The sequence below is a fragment of the Molothrus aeneus genome, chromosome 19, assembly GCF_037042795.1.
Source record: "Molothrus aeneus isolate 106 chromosome 19, BPBGC_Maene_1.0, whole genome shotgun sequence".
Taxonomy (NCBI): domain Eukaryota; kingdom Metazoa; phylum Chordata; class Aves; order Passeriformes; family Icteridae; genus Molothrus; species Molothrus aeneus.
In genome coordinates, this window is record NC_089664.1 from 1,508,065 (window position 1) to 1,525,286 (window position 17,222).

General features: G+C 44.3%; 1 protein-coding gene across 1 annotated transcript in view; it reads left to right on the forward strand.

Moving 5' to 3' along the window:
• Window positions 1–17,222, forward strand: part of PNPLA7 (patatin like phospholipase domain containing 7) — a 134,636-nt gene that overhangs the window by 6,508 nt on the left and 110,906 nt on the right. The window contains exons 6-13 of the mRNA XM_066563058.1: window positions 836–924; window positions 1,254–1,394; window positions 2,700–2,859; window positions 4,331–4,411; window positions 10,763–10,891; window positions 12,204–12,284; window positions 12,808–12,943; window positions 13,875–13,967. Of these exons, the coding sequence (XP_066419155.1) occupies window positions 836–924; window positions 1,254–1,394; window positions 2,700–2,859; window positions 4,331–4,411; window positions 10,763–10,891; window positions 12,204–12,284; window positions 12,808–12,943; window positions 13,875–13,967 (910 nt within the window). The remainder of the gene's footprint in view (window positions 1–835; window positions 925–1,253; window positions 1,395–2,699; window positions 2,860–4,330; window positions 4,412–10,762; window positions 10,892–12,203; window positions 12,285–12,807; window positions 12,944–13,874; window positions 13,968–17,222) is intronic.

A 17,222-nucleotide genomic window follows, 5' to 3' on the forward strand; every position in this document is an offset into this window, starting at 1 on the left:
TGGAATATCCTCAGGGGGAAGGGACCCACCAGGATCCCCCAGCCCAGCCCCTGTCCCTGCCCAGCAGCCCCAGCCTGGGCATCCCTGGCAGCGCTGCCCAAAGGCTCCTGGAGCTCTGGCAGCCTCGGGGCCGTGCCCATTCCCTGGGGAGCCTGGGCAGTGCCAGCACCCTCTGGGGGAAGAACCTTGCCCTGACCTTACAGAATTCCCAGAATTCCCAGAATCACTGGGTTGGAAGAGACCTTCAAGGTCTAACCCAGCCCCAACCCCTCAGCTCAACCCTGGCACCCAGTGCCACATCCAGGCTTTGTTAAACACACCCAGGGATGGGGACTCCACCACCTCCCTGGGCAGCCATTCCAGAACTTTATCACTCCTTCTGTAAAAAACTTTTTCCTGATATCCAACCTGAATTTCCCTTGGCACAGCTTGAGGCTGTGTGCTCTGGTTCTCCAGCTGACCTGTCCTGGCCCAGCTCCAGCCACTCCCTGGCTCCTGTCCCTGTCCCAGAGCAGAGATCAGTGCCTTACTCCTCTTCCTGATGTTGAGTGTTCCTGAATGAGAACCACAGCTAGGAATTCTTCTCCTCTACCATCCATTAGCACTGTAGTAGTTGATTGGTAAAATCAAAATATACTTTACTTGCTTTATCTAAAGGAAGTGATCCTGAAGTAGATATTCCAATCCTCCAAGGTCTTACATGAGCTCTTCACTCTGCTCACACTAATGGCTGGTAAATGTGTTGGTGCCTCAGCAGGGTTGGAATTAGCAGGCTGGGTTTTTTTTTTGGTTTTGGGGTTTTGTGACTGTTTTTGTGTCCATTATTCCCCCCTAGGTTACAACTCTTCCCAACTCTCTGGTTGGGAACACCGTCCCTCGCCAGCGGATGCGGAAACGGGCAAAGGTTTTATCTCTGGCTAAAAGGTACCTGGGACTTTGGGAAGGGGAAAATTCACATCATGGGGGCTGGTTTGGGGTTTTTGTGGATCTTATCCCTAGCAGAGCCCTTTTCTGTAGCTGTTGGTTTTTCCCAGTCCTGTCAGCTGTGGATCAGCTGGGAGGTTTGCTGGACTGGATGGTTTTGGTGGAGGGGCAAGAGGGTGGGATGTTTCAGCTAATTGATAATGTGTAACTTGGGATGGTGGATTTCAATACTTACTATATGCTTATTTAACATTTCCTATTCGTAAAAATCTAACATTTCCTATTAGTACAAAAGAGGGAGCATCCTGAACTTCCTTTTTCCTTTGTAGGATTCTGCGTATTAAGAAGGAATGTCCAACTCTGCAGAGGAAAGAACCTCCTCCTTCTTTGCTAGAGGCAGATCTGACTGAATTTGATGTCAAGAATTCCCACTTGCCATCAGAAGTCCTGTACATGCTTAAGAATGTCAGGTAATGTTAAATGGAAAGAGAAATTTAGAGTTTGGTTTTGATGGATGTTCAAGTGATGTAAATATTTGACAGTTTGTGTCAAATCTTGGATTTTACAATTGCATGGTCAGAATCCTGAGGAGGTTGACTGAAATTCATCAGAGCATAAGGACAAAATGAATGACTTTTAATTTTCTATAAATGTTAAGAAAATAGCTGAGTTTGTTTTAAAAATTAAAAAAAGAGACGGTGAAGAAAAAGGAAGTAGTTTAGTTGTCTCAGCTTGGGAATAGTGCTAATAAATGTGTTCTAACATGAACAGATTTAGTGCATCCTAAAACTTCTGTTTAGGCTGTATCAGGCAATTTTTTTTTTGTACAGAAAAGCATCATAATTGGTAAATGTTAATTGGATACCATATTGACAGCTCCCTGCGCTGCAGGATCTTTTACCTCTCTGCCTGAAAAGGTTGCAAATAAATCAAAGTCAACTTAATCCCCACAGCTCTTTGGCAGACTAAGAAGAAGGGTTGGTCTTTATGGCCCTTCAGCAAGGGGTTAAATTGCTGACACAGCAAAGAGGAGATCTTCCAATCTGTAATTTTGGTTTTGCTTGTGGATGTTCATTTTTCCTCCCAGTTGTGATATAATATAGTCCTGAAGGTCAGTCATTCTCAAATAAAAATGCTATTTCAGTCATCTGAACTTGCTGCTGTGAAATTATGGTCTCCTATGACTAATTGATATTGCAGTAGGATTTGATGGATTGATCCTGATAAATGTGAGCTGTTGGAGCTCTGTACAGAGTGATCAAGTATGAAACTCATATTTCTCTCTGCCTGGCAGTGACTGACTGGAGTCCAGGTGCATGTTACCAGCAGGAGATGGAATATTCCAAACTTGCAATTCCATGCAGATGACAGGAGCTTTTCCCTCTTTTCAGTATTTCTCCTGTGTCCTGCTTCCATGGGCAGGGCAGCTGCACTTAGAGAGCAGGGAAGTTCCTGGGGTAACTTTTCTCACAGAGTGTGTGTATCTGGCCGGTTTTTATTTTTATCCCCCTTCACAGGCCGTGCTGGTGTTTGCTGGAGGAAGTTTGGCTGTCCTTCCTTCTGAGCCTGCATTCCTTGGGTTCCTCCAAAGGAGCCCCAGCATTTCCAGCTCTGTGTTTCCTGCTGCTCTTGCACCTTATTTTGGGGAGTTCTTTGGGGCTCCTTCCCTGCAGCTGCTCCTCTGCTCCTCTCGGCTGGAGCTTTGCTAATTTAGGAAGGATTTTCCAAAGGCTGTGGTGATTTCAGGTTTTGCCTTTGCATTTTCTTTGCTGCAGGGTCCTTGGGCACTTTGAGAAGCCCCTGTTCCTGGAGCTGTGCAAGCACATGTTCTTTGTGCAGCTGCACGAGGGCGAGTACATCTTCCGTCCTGGGCAGCTGGATGACAGCATCTACGTGGTGCAGGATGGAAAGCTGGAAGTTTGCATCCAAGAAAGTGTAAGAACCTGTTCAAACTCAGATGTTTGTTAGTTCTTATCTGTCTTACAGTCTCACAAGCTGTGAGTTCTGCAGTACTTTACTCTAACAAGGTAATAAATGGAGACGTAGCTCTCTCTCTACAAGGTCTTTTAAGGATAAACTGTCCAATTAAGAAATGACACCTAAATTGTTTTTACTTTTAACCCAATAACCAACTACCCATGCCCTGCAATGTGGACTTTTTTATCCAATTACACAAAACCACCCAAACCCATGAAGAAGGTGAAGAAGAAGGACCAGCCTCCACCCTAAACTCTCCATCTTGCCTTACATATATTACTGTCTTCTAAAACCTTCAACTCTGAGTTTTCCACCATGTGATATTACACACTTCTGTCACACTCCACACTCATAATCCCAGTTCTGTCTTTTAGTTTTGGAAGCCTTCTCCATGGCCTTAGGTCAAATGCAGTGTTCTCTTGTGGGTCAGTGCCTGTCAGCACAGAAAGTCTGAAATTCTCAGCATCCAGGGTTCCAACAAGAACCCACTGCTCTGCACTTCCTGAGAGAAATCTGTTGGCACAGCAGATAGGCTGGCATGAATCATTAAGCATTGATTAAACTTAGACATGTGAATCACAGTGGTTTAGGAGGGATTAATCCCAGCTCTTTGGGGCTGTGGTATTTGTAAAGATCAAGGTTTGCAGCAGTCCCTCATGTCTCAGATGAGAGAGCAGAACACAAAGCTGATGAGGCAGCTGGAATGATCCTCACACAGGAGATGCAGAAGTTGTTGAGGGAAGACAGGGTGCAATATGGGTTTGGAAACATTCACCTTTTAAAGGTCATTACAGAAAGGATTTGGGCACAGAGAGCAGGAGAGACCAGGCTCACCTCAGAATAGTCCAGCAGGAGTCAGTGGGTTTGTCTGGGAGGTGAAAGAGTCAGATTGACTTCTGGGTAAATGGGAAAAAAGATGATCATTTGTTTTCCATGTGGGTCTCAAAATGTTGAGCACCAGTCCATGTCATCCCTTCTGCCAAGTTAAATTTTTAATTTTTACCTTCTTCCTAACTGAGCTTTGAGTTTAACTTTTGGATGTGAGCAGTTTTCCAGTGCCTGAAAGTTTAGTGGGCTTGTGTTTGGAGTTTATATCAAATTTGCTGATTTCTGTGTATTTTTACATTTTGCTGCTCCTGTTTTGTACAACCTCTTGAGAGGTCACCCCTCAGTAAAGGGAGCTCATTGTGCCTTGGTCTTTTGTTGGTGTTACATAGCAAAGACAAGCAGATCACAATATCCCTGGAAAAAACTGGCTCATAGTTTCTTTTAATTTATCACTTTTAAAAAGCTGGTTTAAAACTCCATGTTGGAATTAGCACAATTGCATCAAAGCAGAGAGAAAAGAAGCACCTGAGCTTTCTGAAATGCTGCTGGTTTGCCCAAATGCAGCTGTGAGGCTGCAGTAATGCTGTGTGTGTGCTTGCAGGATGGAACAGAGGTGGTGGTGAAGGAGGTGCTGGCAGGGGACAGCGTGCACAGCCTGCTGAGCATCCTGGATGTCATCACGGTGAGTCCTGGCAGGGCACATCCCTGCTGCTCCCACTGAGCTGGCTGGGGCAGCAGCCCTTGGGCATTCCTAGGGAAGAATCAGGATGCAAAATGGCTTTTTTGATAATTCTCCTCCTCTCAGGCCTTTGCAAGAGTAAGCTGAGCTTGGTGGTGTGGAGGGTGCTCGTGAAATGTGTGCTTGACTGGCTGCTTCTGGTTGGCAGGAGGATCTGAGTGATCCCTTTGTGTCTCTTCCATTTGCTCAAATCACAGCTCAGGCATGTCAGGAAAATTAATCCACAAACATCAGAAGTTTATGTCCAAAAAGGAGACAGAGGAGTCCTTTGACTTTATTTGAATAAAGGGAGAGGCCATGGGGCATTCCCCTGGGATCTGTCAAATTTTTGGAGGATGCCCCCTCCTTTTTATTCCAATTTCCCTGCCACATTTCCCTTCTCTCTTTCCCCACTGGCTGAGGTACTTGAGAGGTTCAGACTTCCCAGAGTGCCTGATACCAGAGATTCCCCTCTAATGTATAACCCTCCCTTTTCATTTTTAATTCTTACAGAATTTAGGGGTTTTTCTTCCCCATTGTTTCTTTTATCTTTCAATGTCTAATTTAATTTATCAGCAAACCTAAAATTTATTTGTAAAAGCAAATATCTTTTTCCATTCATCAATCAGTGGAATCCTTCCCATTGTTTCTATCTCCCAGTGCTGGTTTTATCTACCAGCAGCCCCACAGCTTGTTTGGAAAGACAAATCTGCTATTCCTCTCAGGCAGGAGCAGGAGCAGGTTGGGGCCCAGCAGTCCAGGCTTTTACATGTTTGATGAGTTGCTTAATGAATTTGGTTTTATTTAGTCTAATGAAAACAAATCTGACAGTTGTTAGTACTGTAATTATACTGTGAAACCAGTTGATGGATTTGTTTTGTTTTGTAACATCAGTGGTGCTGGTGGCCAGCTGAGGGCTTTGCTCTTTGGCAGGGGCCAGGATGAGCTGAGTGCTGATCCTATTCAGTGCAAAATTGGTGGATTTGGTTTCAGTTGGAATTAGACTGATGGTTTTGCTGAAATCACTTTAGGAATACCTAAATGGAAGGAATTGAATTCAACATCTTTGATAATACCCAAGCCCTGAAGGTGTTTTCCTGAAGGATTTTGGTAGGATGGGATTTCAGAGGATGAAGATAAATCTGGTTACTAAGCTGTTCATGTTTACCTTGTGCCATGTTTCTGCCATGCTTGGCTGTTGCTGTTCATCAAAAGGTGCCATTGCTGTGTGTGTGAGGAGCTGCATGGCCAGCCCAGAGGGTGCTGGGGAATGGTGCTGCAGCCACTCAGCAGTGCTGTCCCTCAGCCTCTGTGCTGGGGCCAGTTCTGTTCAATATCTTTGTCGATGACATGGATGAGGGGATTGAGTCTTCCATTAGTAAATCTGCAGATGACACTGAGCTGGGAGCTGTGTCCATCTGTTGGAGGGTAGGAGGGCTCTGCAGCTCTGCAGGGAGACCTGGAAGGGTTGGAGGGATGGGCAGAGTCCAATAGGATGAAGTTTAATAAGTCCAAGTGCCCAGTCCTGCATTTTGGCCACAATAACCCCCTGCAATGCCAGAGGCTGGGGGTGCTGTAGCTGGACAGTGCCCAGGCAGAAAGGGACCTGGGGGTGCTGGTCCACAGCTGACTGACCCTGAGCCAGCAGAGTGCCCAGGTGGCCAAGGAGGCCAATGGCTCCTGGCCTGGGTCAGGAATGCTGTGGCCAGCAGGAGCAGGGAGGTCATTGTGCCCCTTGCTTGGCACTGGTGAGGGCACACCTGGAGTGCTGTGCCCAGCTCTGGCCCCTCAGCTTGGGAAGGAAGTTGAGATGAGAGCATCCAGAGGGGGCAACGAGGCTGGAGAGGGGCTGGGAACACAAACCCTGTGAGGAAGCCCTGAGGGAGCTGGGGGTGCTCAGCCTGGAGAAAAGGAGACTCAGGGCTGCCCCCATCACTCTCACAGCTCCTGAAAGGTGCCTGTGCTCAGCTGGGGCTGGGCTCTTTCTCCAGCAGCACTGACACAACCAGAGCACACAGCCTCGAGCTGCACCAAGGGAAATTCAGGTTGGGTATCAGGAAAAAGTTTTTCACAGAAGGAGTGATAAAGTTCTGGAATGGCTGCCCAGGGAGGTGGTGGAGTCCCCATGCCTGGGTGTGTTTAACAAAGCCTGGATGTGGCACTGGGTGCCAGGGTTGAGCTGAGGGGTTGGGGCTGGGTTGGACTCAATGATCTTGAAGGTCTCTTCCAACCCAGTGATTCTGTGAATTCTGTGAGTTAAAGGATTCTCTGAAGTGTTCTTTGTTATTTCCAAAAGCAGTCAACACCTCTATATCCACATTATCTGTACATCTATATTATGCATATCTGTAGTTCCCATAAAACCTGTCAACAGCGATAACATTTTTTAAGCATGGTCACAGTTTTCTCTGTAGAAAGGGAATAATTTGGACTGTAACAAGTCTAGTTCTTGCTGTCAAGTTAATAATATTTTGTAAATTCATATTAGTTACTTCTACCACTAAATTTCTTCATGACAATATTCTAAATAACAGGGCCATCATAAAGGAACATGAATACCAGTCATGTTCTTGCTTGTTTAAAATGAATATAAGAAAAGATATCCTTGTGTAGCAGTGCTTTATGGCTTTGTTTTCTAAAAAAGTGGTTGCCTTTCATTTTTTATCCTGTTGGGGTTTTTTCATTTTTAATTCTCATTCTGCCATTTTTTTTCTTTCTCATTAGTTAAACCAGTGGTAAGTAAAAAAAAATAGAAATGATTGAAAGTGTGCTGAACAGAGTTAGCAGTCTGCAGAAGAATCTGTAATGAAAAAAACTTGAAATATTTTTTGCTAAACTTGTTCTCATTTATTTTTACAACTCTTTTGTTCCTCACTTCCCAGCTTCGTGAGCTGCTTGTTTCATTGCTGTTTTTCCTCTTCCTTATGTTCCTTGCAGACTTTAGGTAGAGGAGTAGCATGAAAATAGGCAAGGAGAGAGGAAGTAGCAGTGGATCAAAATAGAGGAGACCCCTCAGTGTCATCCCAAAACAGTGAGTGAGTCTTAGAACATCCTGCAGATACCATACCCTGAATTAGATTTCACTGCACCACCAAGCCCATGGCTGTGCTGTGAAGAAAGGGTGCATTCAGAGAGGATTTCAGTTGTCTGAGCTGGGTTTGTGATTCTTTTGACTGATTTGCAGCACCTGATGTCAGGCTGGTCCCTCACTTAGTTGAGAGTTGTGCAAGAATGTTGGGGGTGCTGCAAGAAGTGGCAAGATCTGGTTGGTGAACCTAAAAGAAAGGTCACACCAGTGGTACTTTTCTAATTGAATTTTTCAGCTTTTAAACTGAAAAGTCCCTTCAGTTCTACTGAATACAAAGTTAGCAGCTGTGACATGAGCCTCCCCTTATTCTGAGAACAGATTGATGCTGCTTTCTCCAAACTCTGAGGAGAAACTGGAAGCTTTTGAATCAAAGTAGCTGCAGCCCCTTTCCTGGTATTCTGGAACATTTCTGAGGTGCACTTAATGACTTTGACTTGATACTGCCTCAAATACCAAAGAAATCTCTGAGCTGAGCCTTGTTGATGTCTCTGTTTTCAGCAGCTCTTGCTGAGAGCCTGTGTGTGAGCCAGAGCTTTTCCCAGGACAGTCAATGTTCATCCAGAGTGAACTGCTCCAGCAGAGATGTGATGCTGATTCCTGTTGATTTGGGGTTCACTCTTCTCTTGTCCTCCATGTGGAGATGCTCTTAAGAAAACAGGGGCCTGCTGGCATAGTTGGAATAAGAAAGTTGGAGAAAGAAGAGGCTGTGAGGAATATTGATCAAATGGCAGTGATTAAGGGGGGGAAAAATGAAAGTCAGGATTAAAAGAAGCTGGAAAAACACTTGGATAAAGGTGAGCCTGCAGGGCTGACAAGATGGATGAGGTTATAAAGAAGTGATTGATGGCTGCAAGAGCTTTGGGTGCAGCAGTGTTGATGTAGAGGATGTCAGGAAGGAGCAAAGGAAGACAAAATCCAACCATGGAAATGGGGAGAACATCTCAGATTTTTGGGTCCAAAAAGGAGCTACCACTGCAGATGGGAGAATGTGAAACATCCATGTCTCTTGCAGTAGATTTTTTGACCAAACTTGGTTGGATTTGGCCATAAGCTGTCACCTGTGTTCAGCTGCTGCTTGGAGGTGATGCCTCAGCTCTTGGAACGAGACAGAAGTAAATAATTACCTGCCCTGAGAACAAAAAGTTCTCTGTTGAAGAAAACCCTGTTTCATAACTGATTATAACTTAACTGTTCTTGTCATCTCAGTGTGTGATTGCAAAATAGTATAATTTGAACGTGGTATTCTCCCTGTGCTGCTGATAACATTAGAGCTGAGAGAAGTGACAATTATGGGAGATTTGCTCCTCACATTCCCCTGACAGCTCTTGCATGTCCCAGCCCCATTAGCCATGGTGTTGGCCCTTTCAGAAGAGCTGCTCTCATGCAGGGATTTCAGAGAGGCAAAATTATATGCTGAAAACTCAGAGGAATGGGCTGTTCTTTGGAGAAAAAGGCTTCTGCATTGTTATCTGTTATTATCCTAAAGCTGTTTTTCTGAGGTTGTCAGCACTGAGCACTTTCCAGAAAAAACCCAAATACTTTACTGGGTAGACTAGAGACCAGAGTTCTGGGATACCCAGGGTTCAGTCTTCTCTTTGGAATAACTCATGAAACACCATTAAACTTGATAAAAATTTAATTTCCTTGTTTTTTTACTATATTTTTGCTGTAGAGATTGGTAGAAAATACAGTTGATGGCAAATGCAGTGCTTAAAAGCAGACTGTATACATTTTCTTTTACATGTAAGTATGGGTAGTCCAAATTAATTCTTCATGTAAAGCCAGACTTCAAACTGGGCTGTAAAAGAGGATTGCTGCATTTATTTTTGGGTGCAGCCAAAGCACAGAAATGTTATTTATTAATTTCTTTACTTAATTAAAAGAGACTTGGGAAAACTGAGGACACTGGGAGCTGTGAACTGTAGGTCAAAGAGATGTTTAAAATTTCAGATCCCTCAGGAACTTGAAAATCAAGGCTATTAATATCATCCCCAGATTTTATAAAAAGGTCAGCTGAAGTTGGTGTAATTAAGAAATTGGTTCCAATTAATTTAATTTAATTTTAGAATCTGCTTCTCTGAGCCTTCCAGACCAGCAGGCAGACAGAGCTGCAGCCTTATTTTCCAGAGTGATTAGAGAAAGTCTCTTGTTTGGTTTGGCTGGGTTCTTTAGGCAGGAATTCCTTCAGAGTGCTTGTGTTGAGTTGTGTGATGCTCTGCAAGTCTTGCAGGCAGTTTGGTTTGTAATCAGCATTTAACATTTGTGTGTCAGTGTTGGGAAAAAGGTGCCTTGTGTTGCTCTGGAGGGGAAAAGCTGCTGGAGCTGTGAGGTGCTGTTAAAATAGGAACTCCATTTCTTCCCCTGCTCCTGCTCTGTGCTGCAAAAAGGCTCATTTTATCTTATCAATACTGTGTAAATCAATATTTGATGGATTAGTAAATTAATTTATGAATTAGAGATGTTGTTTCCAGCATTTATTGAGTGGGTGAAAGGGATATTGTCTGTCTTTTTATCCAAGTGTTTGGCAGTAGGTTTTGTTAAAATCTATTCTCATTTAAGGGGGAAGATCCAAACCCAGAGGCTTGCCTTCCAGTGTGAAAAAAATCTCTGTATTCTACCCACTTTTTATTTGTTTGTTAGTTCCCCATCTGTTCTTTGAACAGGATGGTCTAGACCCACTGTGTCTCCAGTAAAGAGAAGCTGTTTGGCTTTGTCACATGGAATATTTAAAGTGTGTATATATATATGAAAAAATGTATATAGATATCTTGAAACACAAGAAGTCTGCCTGTCTTTTGTGTTCCTCCATTATGTCTGTAATTGCTGTACAATTTTGTTGTGTTTTTCACTGGTTGTGTGAGTCTGGGCTTGTTTATGCAGCAAATAACTTGGTTGTCAGCACAGAGAATAAAATCAACAAGCCCTCTTTTCTCTGCAGCCTTGACTAGGTGGGCTCTCAGAGGCTGGCTGTGTAATTCAGCTGTGTCACAGCTGAGATCCTGGCACTGCCCTACCCTGATACAGCTCCCTGGAGCTCTCGTTTCCCTGCCCTGTCTCTGATGCAGGTGTGAATTCACCCTCATTGCACCCCCGTGGTCCTGGAGCACCAGCCCAAGGCTCTCTGTGGTCAGAGGTGTCTGTCAGACACAGCAGCAAAGCAGGAATTTGGGAGGAATTGGATTGGATCATGGATGGATTAACTCCCTGTCTCTGGAACTTTCTCTTAGGGTCACCCTGCTCCCTATAAAACCGTCTCAGCCCGAGCAGCCTCTCCATCCACAATTCTGAGGCTTCCAGCCAGTGCCTTCCAGGATGTGTTCCAGAAATACCCTGAAACCCTTGTGAGGGTGGTGCAGGTAGGTAGAGCTGAGGGGGAAGGGGAACCACTCTCATTTCCAGGTTACAGGAGGATGTTTAGAGGCTCAGCAAGCTCATCATCCATCCTTTGCTAGATACAGAACTGCTCAGCACATCTTATCAAGATTTGGACTTGTTCTGCTGTTCTCCTGGCTGTTGAACCTTAGACTTAATAATCCAGTATTATCCCAAACAGGAAAATATAATTTATGTATCTGTATATCTCCATGGATTGAGTTTCTGCCTGGGGTACCCTCATCAATCAGCCAGACCTGCAGTGTGAGTCTCTTGGTCCCTGGGGAGTAGAAAGCTGCTGGTGTGGGCTCTGCAGCTTGGGGTGCACCAGGAAGGCTCCAGAATGGCTGAGAGTCATGAACAGACTGCCACATGTCCTGAAACACGACTGCTGGACCCTCAGGAGCTCTTTGGTGAGGGCTGATGCTTTGGAAGGGTCACAAAATTCAGACTGACATGTGAATTTTCACTTTAGAAGCGTCTGTCAGCACCTGAGGGAAGAGCTGTGCTTTGTGTCAGTTGTGCTCACCTTCTGCTGCTTGGCAGGGGCTCAGACAGCTCCCCAGGGAGCATCTCCTGCAGGTGGGAGGTGGTGCAGGGATCAGGTTCAGCATTTCCAGGGCTGGTGCCTTGTCCCACCGATGTAGCAGCCACAGGGTGACCCCAGGAGTCTCTCTGGGCTGTCCTTTTGCTTTGCCATCACTTCTGAATCTGTTTGTCCTTGCAAACTGTTCTGGTCTCTGGATGATTTATGAGCAACACATGAACCTCCTCATACTGCTGGTTGAAGGAGAACAGATCATTAACACCAAATTAATTTGCTCTGTGAGAGCTGATAAAAAGAGGAGATGGCTCAGGAGTCAGAATTAGCTGGCAGGGCAGAGGAAGGTGCCACTGATGTCAGTGTTAGCTTTGAGTGCTTGTGGGGGAGTGGGACAGGTTCTCTATGGGGAGAGCTGGAATAATTTTTTTAATGAAGAGGAAAATTGGAAACAAATGCTTCTATTTCAAGGCACTTTTACTACTGATGTTTATAAGAAACAGAAAGCATTTGGTGTTTGGGAGTAAGACTTTGGATTCTCATGCCATCAAATGATTGTGAAGTCATTGGTAAATCACTTGAATCTGTCTCTGTCTCAATTTATCAGCTGCTAAAAAGGAATTTCAGCCTAGGGTACAGTCTGTATTTCATAGAGTGCTTTCAGGTACCCTGGTGCATGATTGTGTCTAAATGCCAGAATGAGTGTGGGAGAATGCTAAATCCATTGCTGCTGCCTCTTTGTTCCCTGCTTGCAGATCATCATGGTGAGGCTGCAGAGGGTGACATTCCTGGCCCTGCACAACTACCTGGGGCTGACCACGGAGCTCTTCAGCTGTGTGAGTTTGGGGGGCAGGCCCTCTGCTCTCCTGGCAGGGCACACAGAGCTTTTCCTTCTTCCAGAAGGTCATAAAGCAAATGCTACATATTAATTTCATAATGACAGTGCTTGAGGACTGAGGCACTTGTATAACCAGCCCATAAAACCCAGCCTACGCTGGTGCCTGGGGGATTGGTGGGGAGGCTTCAACTTCCCAAGTGCATCATTCCAAGGTGATGAGTGTGCTCTGCTGGTGCTTCAGCACTTCTGATGTTTGCTGATGATGTCACCTCTGCCTGAGCAGTGTGGAAAATGCTGCACCTGTGGTGGCAGAGGGACAGGGAATGCTCAGAGTGTCAAGCTGGGAGTCCCCAGGCCCTGCTGGGAGGGAGCTGCAGATCCCAGGGCAAGCCCCCCTTGGGGATCTGGGGCTGAGGAGCACAAGCTGAGCAGTTCCTGGGGGTCTGTGCAGGCTGCAGGGTGTGGAACACGTGTCAGGGAGGGGGTGGTTGATGTTTGCTTGTCCCCCCTGCTCCCAGCAGGGCCAGGGCACCCCCCTGATCTCCGTGAGCAGCATCAGCGCTGGAGCCGGCAAGGTGGGGAAGAGACAAACACCCAGTGCTTTGGAGGAGGAGCGTGGAGAGAAGCTTGAAAAGTCTGGGGAAGCCCTGGAAATGGGTAATGCTTCTGGAAACATGGAGGAGCTGTCCTCTGGCATCTTCTTTAATTTTTGTACTACTCACAGAATCCCAGCCTGTGCTGTCCCCTGGGGCCTGCTCACACCCTGGGCATCCCCTTCAGTCCTGGCATGGAACCCCAGACTGATTTGGGTTGGAAAGGACCTTAAAGCTCATCCAATGCCACCCCTGCCATGGCAGGGACACCTCCCACTGTCCCAGGCTGCTCCCAGCCCTGTCCAGCCTGGCCTTGGGCACTGCCAGGGATCCAGGGGCAGCCCCAGCTGCTCTGGGCACCCTGTGCCAGGGCCTCATTGCCCTTAATAGTAAAGAATTTCCTCCCCAAATCCAGTCTAACCCTGCCCTCCTTCAGCTTGAGGCCATTCCCCTGTGTCCTTTCACTACATTTGATCCACTGTTGATGTCACTGCTATTGAGCAAAGGATTTTTATTTTATCAGAATAGTTAAGGATTGTCTTAGATTCATTTCAGGTTTGAAGCCTTTGGATAGTTCTTAGCTTCAATGGGGAAATATTACTGTGCTCTTAATGATATTGAGGGACGGAGGAAAGGGGAAAAATAAGTGACTCCTCATTTTGAATGCAGAGAGGGAGTTGGGAAAATTCAGCTCTCTAGACACCAGCAGAAGAATTGCTGGATATGTGTCTTTTCAGCCTAAAGACTCAGTATTGAAGGTAAAGCCAGGAAAATAGATGGAGTTGAATTTTCCCTCTGCAGATGGAAAAAGATTCATTAAATCAAAACCAGGAAAAAGGTTTAATTTAATTTAATAATAAATTTAATATTTAATGTCCACATTTCAGAATCTTTAGGTCAGCCTTAAATAGTGGCTAGTTAAAGTTCTTATTGTTAGTGAAACTTGTTTTATTAGGGGATACCTTGTGTTTACAACATTTGCTTTTAAATTTCAGACATGTTGAGGATTTCTGGTGCAGAAAACTCTGAGCATGTTTTCAGAAGAAGCCTTTCATCACCTCCCTATGCAGGCTCTACAGAGGCTTCTAGTAAGTAGTGCTTGGCAAAATTGTGGGGAATATGTAATTTATCTAATCATGGGGGAAACCACATGATCTCTGGAGTGCTGGGTTAGATAATTTTCCTGTTTATGGTGGATAATCATCTTGCAGTCCTGTTCATGGTAGATAATCATCTTGCAGTGGTGCTGCTTCATAACTCATTGGTCAAAAAATTATTTAGTAACAAATGGACTATTATCCCAGAGAGCATTCCCTTGCTGTCATTATCAGCAATGGGGAACATGATTTGGCTACCAAGACCTGCAAATGAGGAGCTTTATTAATTGATATTACTGAAACAAACTGAATTATGATGATAGGCCATCATCCTTCAAATAAAAGATGACACACGTTTCTTGCTTGGCTGATTGTCCCAAAAAGCACATTACATTGCTTTGCTGCTTTTAGAGGAATGTTCTTTAGAGAGGATAATAAAGGTGATGGATCATGGGATGCTCTGAGGAGACATTTATGAGGCTGAGCTGCTTTGATGCTGCAGTGTCATTTTGGGGAACTTCAGTTACTCCACTGTAGACATTTTCCTCTGGGCTTGGTGTTTTGGGCAGCTTTGTGCTTCAAGGTGGACAAACTGGAGTTCTTGTGGGAATCACAGAGCACAGGCATCTGTCTCTGTTAGCTGAGTAATAAATTAACCGCTGTCAGGGAATCCAAGCTCATGCTCGGGTACTGTTAATAGAGACATGTTTAATCAGTGGAATAAAGGTGCCCTGGGTACTTTAGAAGATGCTTTTATTGCTCACCTTGGCTATTGAGTGACTTAGGAGAAAGGAACATACTGTGAGAGGTTGAAGGGTTTGGAGACAAGGAGGAAGGAGGGAGCCAGGCTGAGGGAGCCCTGAGCACTGAGAGCTTTCCCCAGGGTGAGGTTTGTGTCACTTGTTGCTGCCACACAAAGCTGCTGGTGTGCACAGAGGAGAGCAATGGGAAATTCCTTCCGTTTTAACACTGGAGGGCTCATTTGTTTCCTCTTCAGTTCCTCTGGGCAAGTGTAAAGGGTCCCACTTAGATTCTTCATGGTTTCCATGTCACTGTCCAGAGGGGTGGATGTGATGGAGAAATAGGATTTTGGCTGGGGTGAGTAAAACATCTTTCTAAGCCAGGGAGACAAATTAAAAGAAAATACTGACTGACCCACACAAGGTTTGGCTTGATCTTCACATGTGTGAGGTTGTTTTACACCAGGAATTACAAAATGCACCAGCAGATTTGATTCAGTGGTAAATTAATTAATCCTTGCCCTGAACACAGCCCCTTCCCCAGGTAAATGAGGCAGTTCAGTGAGCTCTGCCTGTGCAGCCCTGTGACATTTCAGGGACAGTCCCTGTGTGTTCTTAGGAGCTTTGATATGGAAGGATCCCTGCAAACCTCTCAGTGGGTATGTCCATTTGTCCTTCCTTTCTCCTTTTATGTGCCATAAAAGTTATGCCAAGATACACAGAGCTTAGCAGATAGAGAGAATTAATTTTTACTGCCAGAAGGAGCATATCTAATTGGGTAATTATGATTTGCCTCAGTTAACAGAGCTGATTTTTTCTCACTGTTTAGCTTGCACAGAAAGTGTCTTGATGTCTGCAATGAAAAGATCAAGATATTGCTTTAGATTCTATTCCACTGCTTACTGTGTGTTCAGACTCCATGGAATATTGATCATGTTTATTATTAATTCAGAGAGGAGAAAATTGTTAGAGTCAAAGAAGTGCTGTTATCTCAACATCTCCTTGATTTGCTTGTTGTTAGAATTAATAAACACTGCTAAAAGTTGCTTTGGGAGAAAACACTTCTGCCTCAGTTGCTCCTGGGGCTGGCTGTAATCTGTTTGGTTTTTTGTGTGGTTATCTAGCTTGAAGCAGAGGAGATGAGGGAATGAGATTCTGCCAGCTCAGGCTACTCTGCTTTATAAGTGTACTAACTTTGGGTGGAGAAAGGTAGAATTAATTCATGGAAGTATCTGGGCTGGGGGCAGGGGAATTAGAAAGCAGAAATAAAACAGCAGGGCCTTTTGGATGTAACAACTTCACCCCTTCATTGTCCCTGGAAGTGACTCTTCCTAACTCTATTTTTAAGTTAACAGAAGTTGTTTTATTGTTTTGTTGGTTTTTTTTCCCCCAAAGAGTTGGAGCTGTTTCCCCAGAGCCCTGACGTGTGGCACTGGCAGAAGGTGGCAGGGAAGGCACCTTCTCTGCACCACCCAGCCTGGCCTTGAATGGTTTTGTGTTATTGTTTTTTAACTTATGGGTGTTTCAGTAGATGTTAGTGGCTGTCAAGTCATTTTATTGCACACCTTGAAATTCTGTGGAGATTCCCTTGGTGAGCAATGGGAAACCACTGCTGCAACTTTTTATGTATTTTCTTCCCTGACTCATGAAATGGATTATTTGGATTTGTCAGACCATGCTCTGTTTGTGAGAGGTCCTTACAGCAAGGAATTAAAACCTTGTATCAGCTGTAGGTTTCCAGTCATTATTTATAAATCTGTTTTTATTTTGTGGTCTGCTTTTTACAAATAGTGTCCTGGAAGTCAAGAGCACAAAAACCCTCTTGAATTAGAAGCCTGCACCTTAAAATCTGGAATGAAAGTGTTGCTCACTGTGACCTTGACAGGCATTTTATCTTTTCCTCCATTTTTGTGTAGAGGGTTGGTAAAGTTTTAGTTCATCAAGCTGGCAGCAGCTCAGTTTGTGAAGTCTCTCATTCCTTCCCTTTCACGAGGCAGGAATGCTGCCAGGGACTGTGGCAGTTGCCATTGTGAGGTCCCCAGGACGAGGTGAGAGATGAGAATTTGACTCCAAGTTCTCAGAAGGCTGATTTTATATCATATATAATACTTATTATATTTACTTTATAATATTTATTCTATTATAATTATTGTATTATATTTATTATAATTATCACATATATTAGATAATATTTATTATATTTATCACATATATTATATTAATTATATTTATTATATTATATTTATTATATTTATTATATTAAAAGAATGCTCTACTAAAACTATACTAAAGAAAGAGAAAGGATACATCAGAAGGCTTGACAAGAATGATAATGAAAGCTCATGACTGACTCAGAGTCTGACACAGCTGGCTGTGATTGGTCATTAATTAAAACAATTCACATGGAACCAATCCAAGATGCACCTGTTGGTAAATGATCTCCAGACCACTTTCCCAAGCAATCAGATAATTATTGTTTTCATTCTTTTCTGAGGCCTCTCAGCTT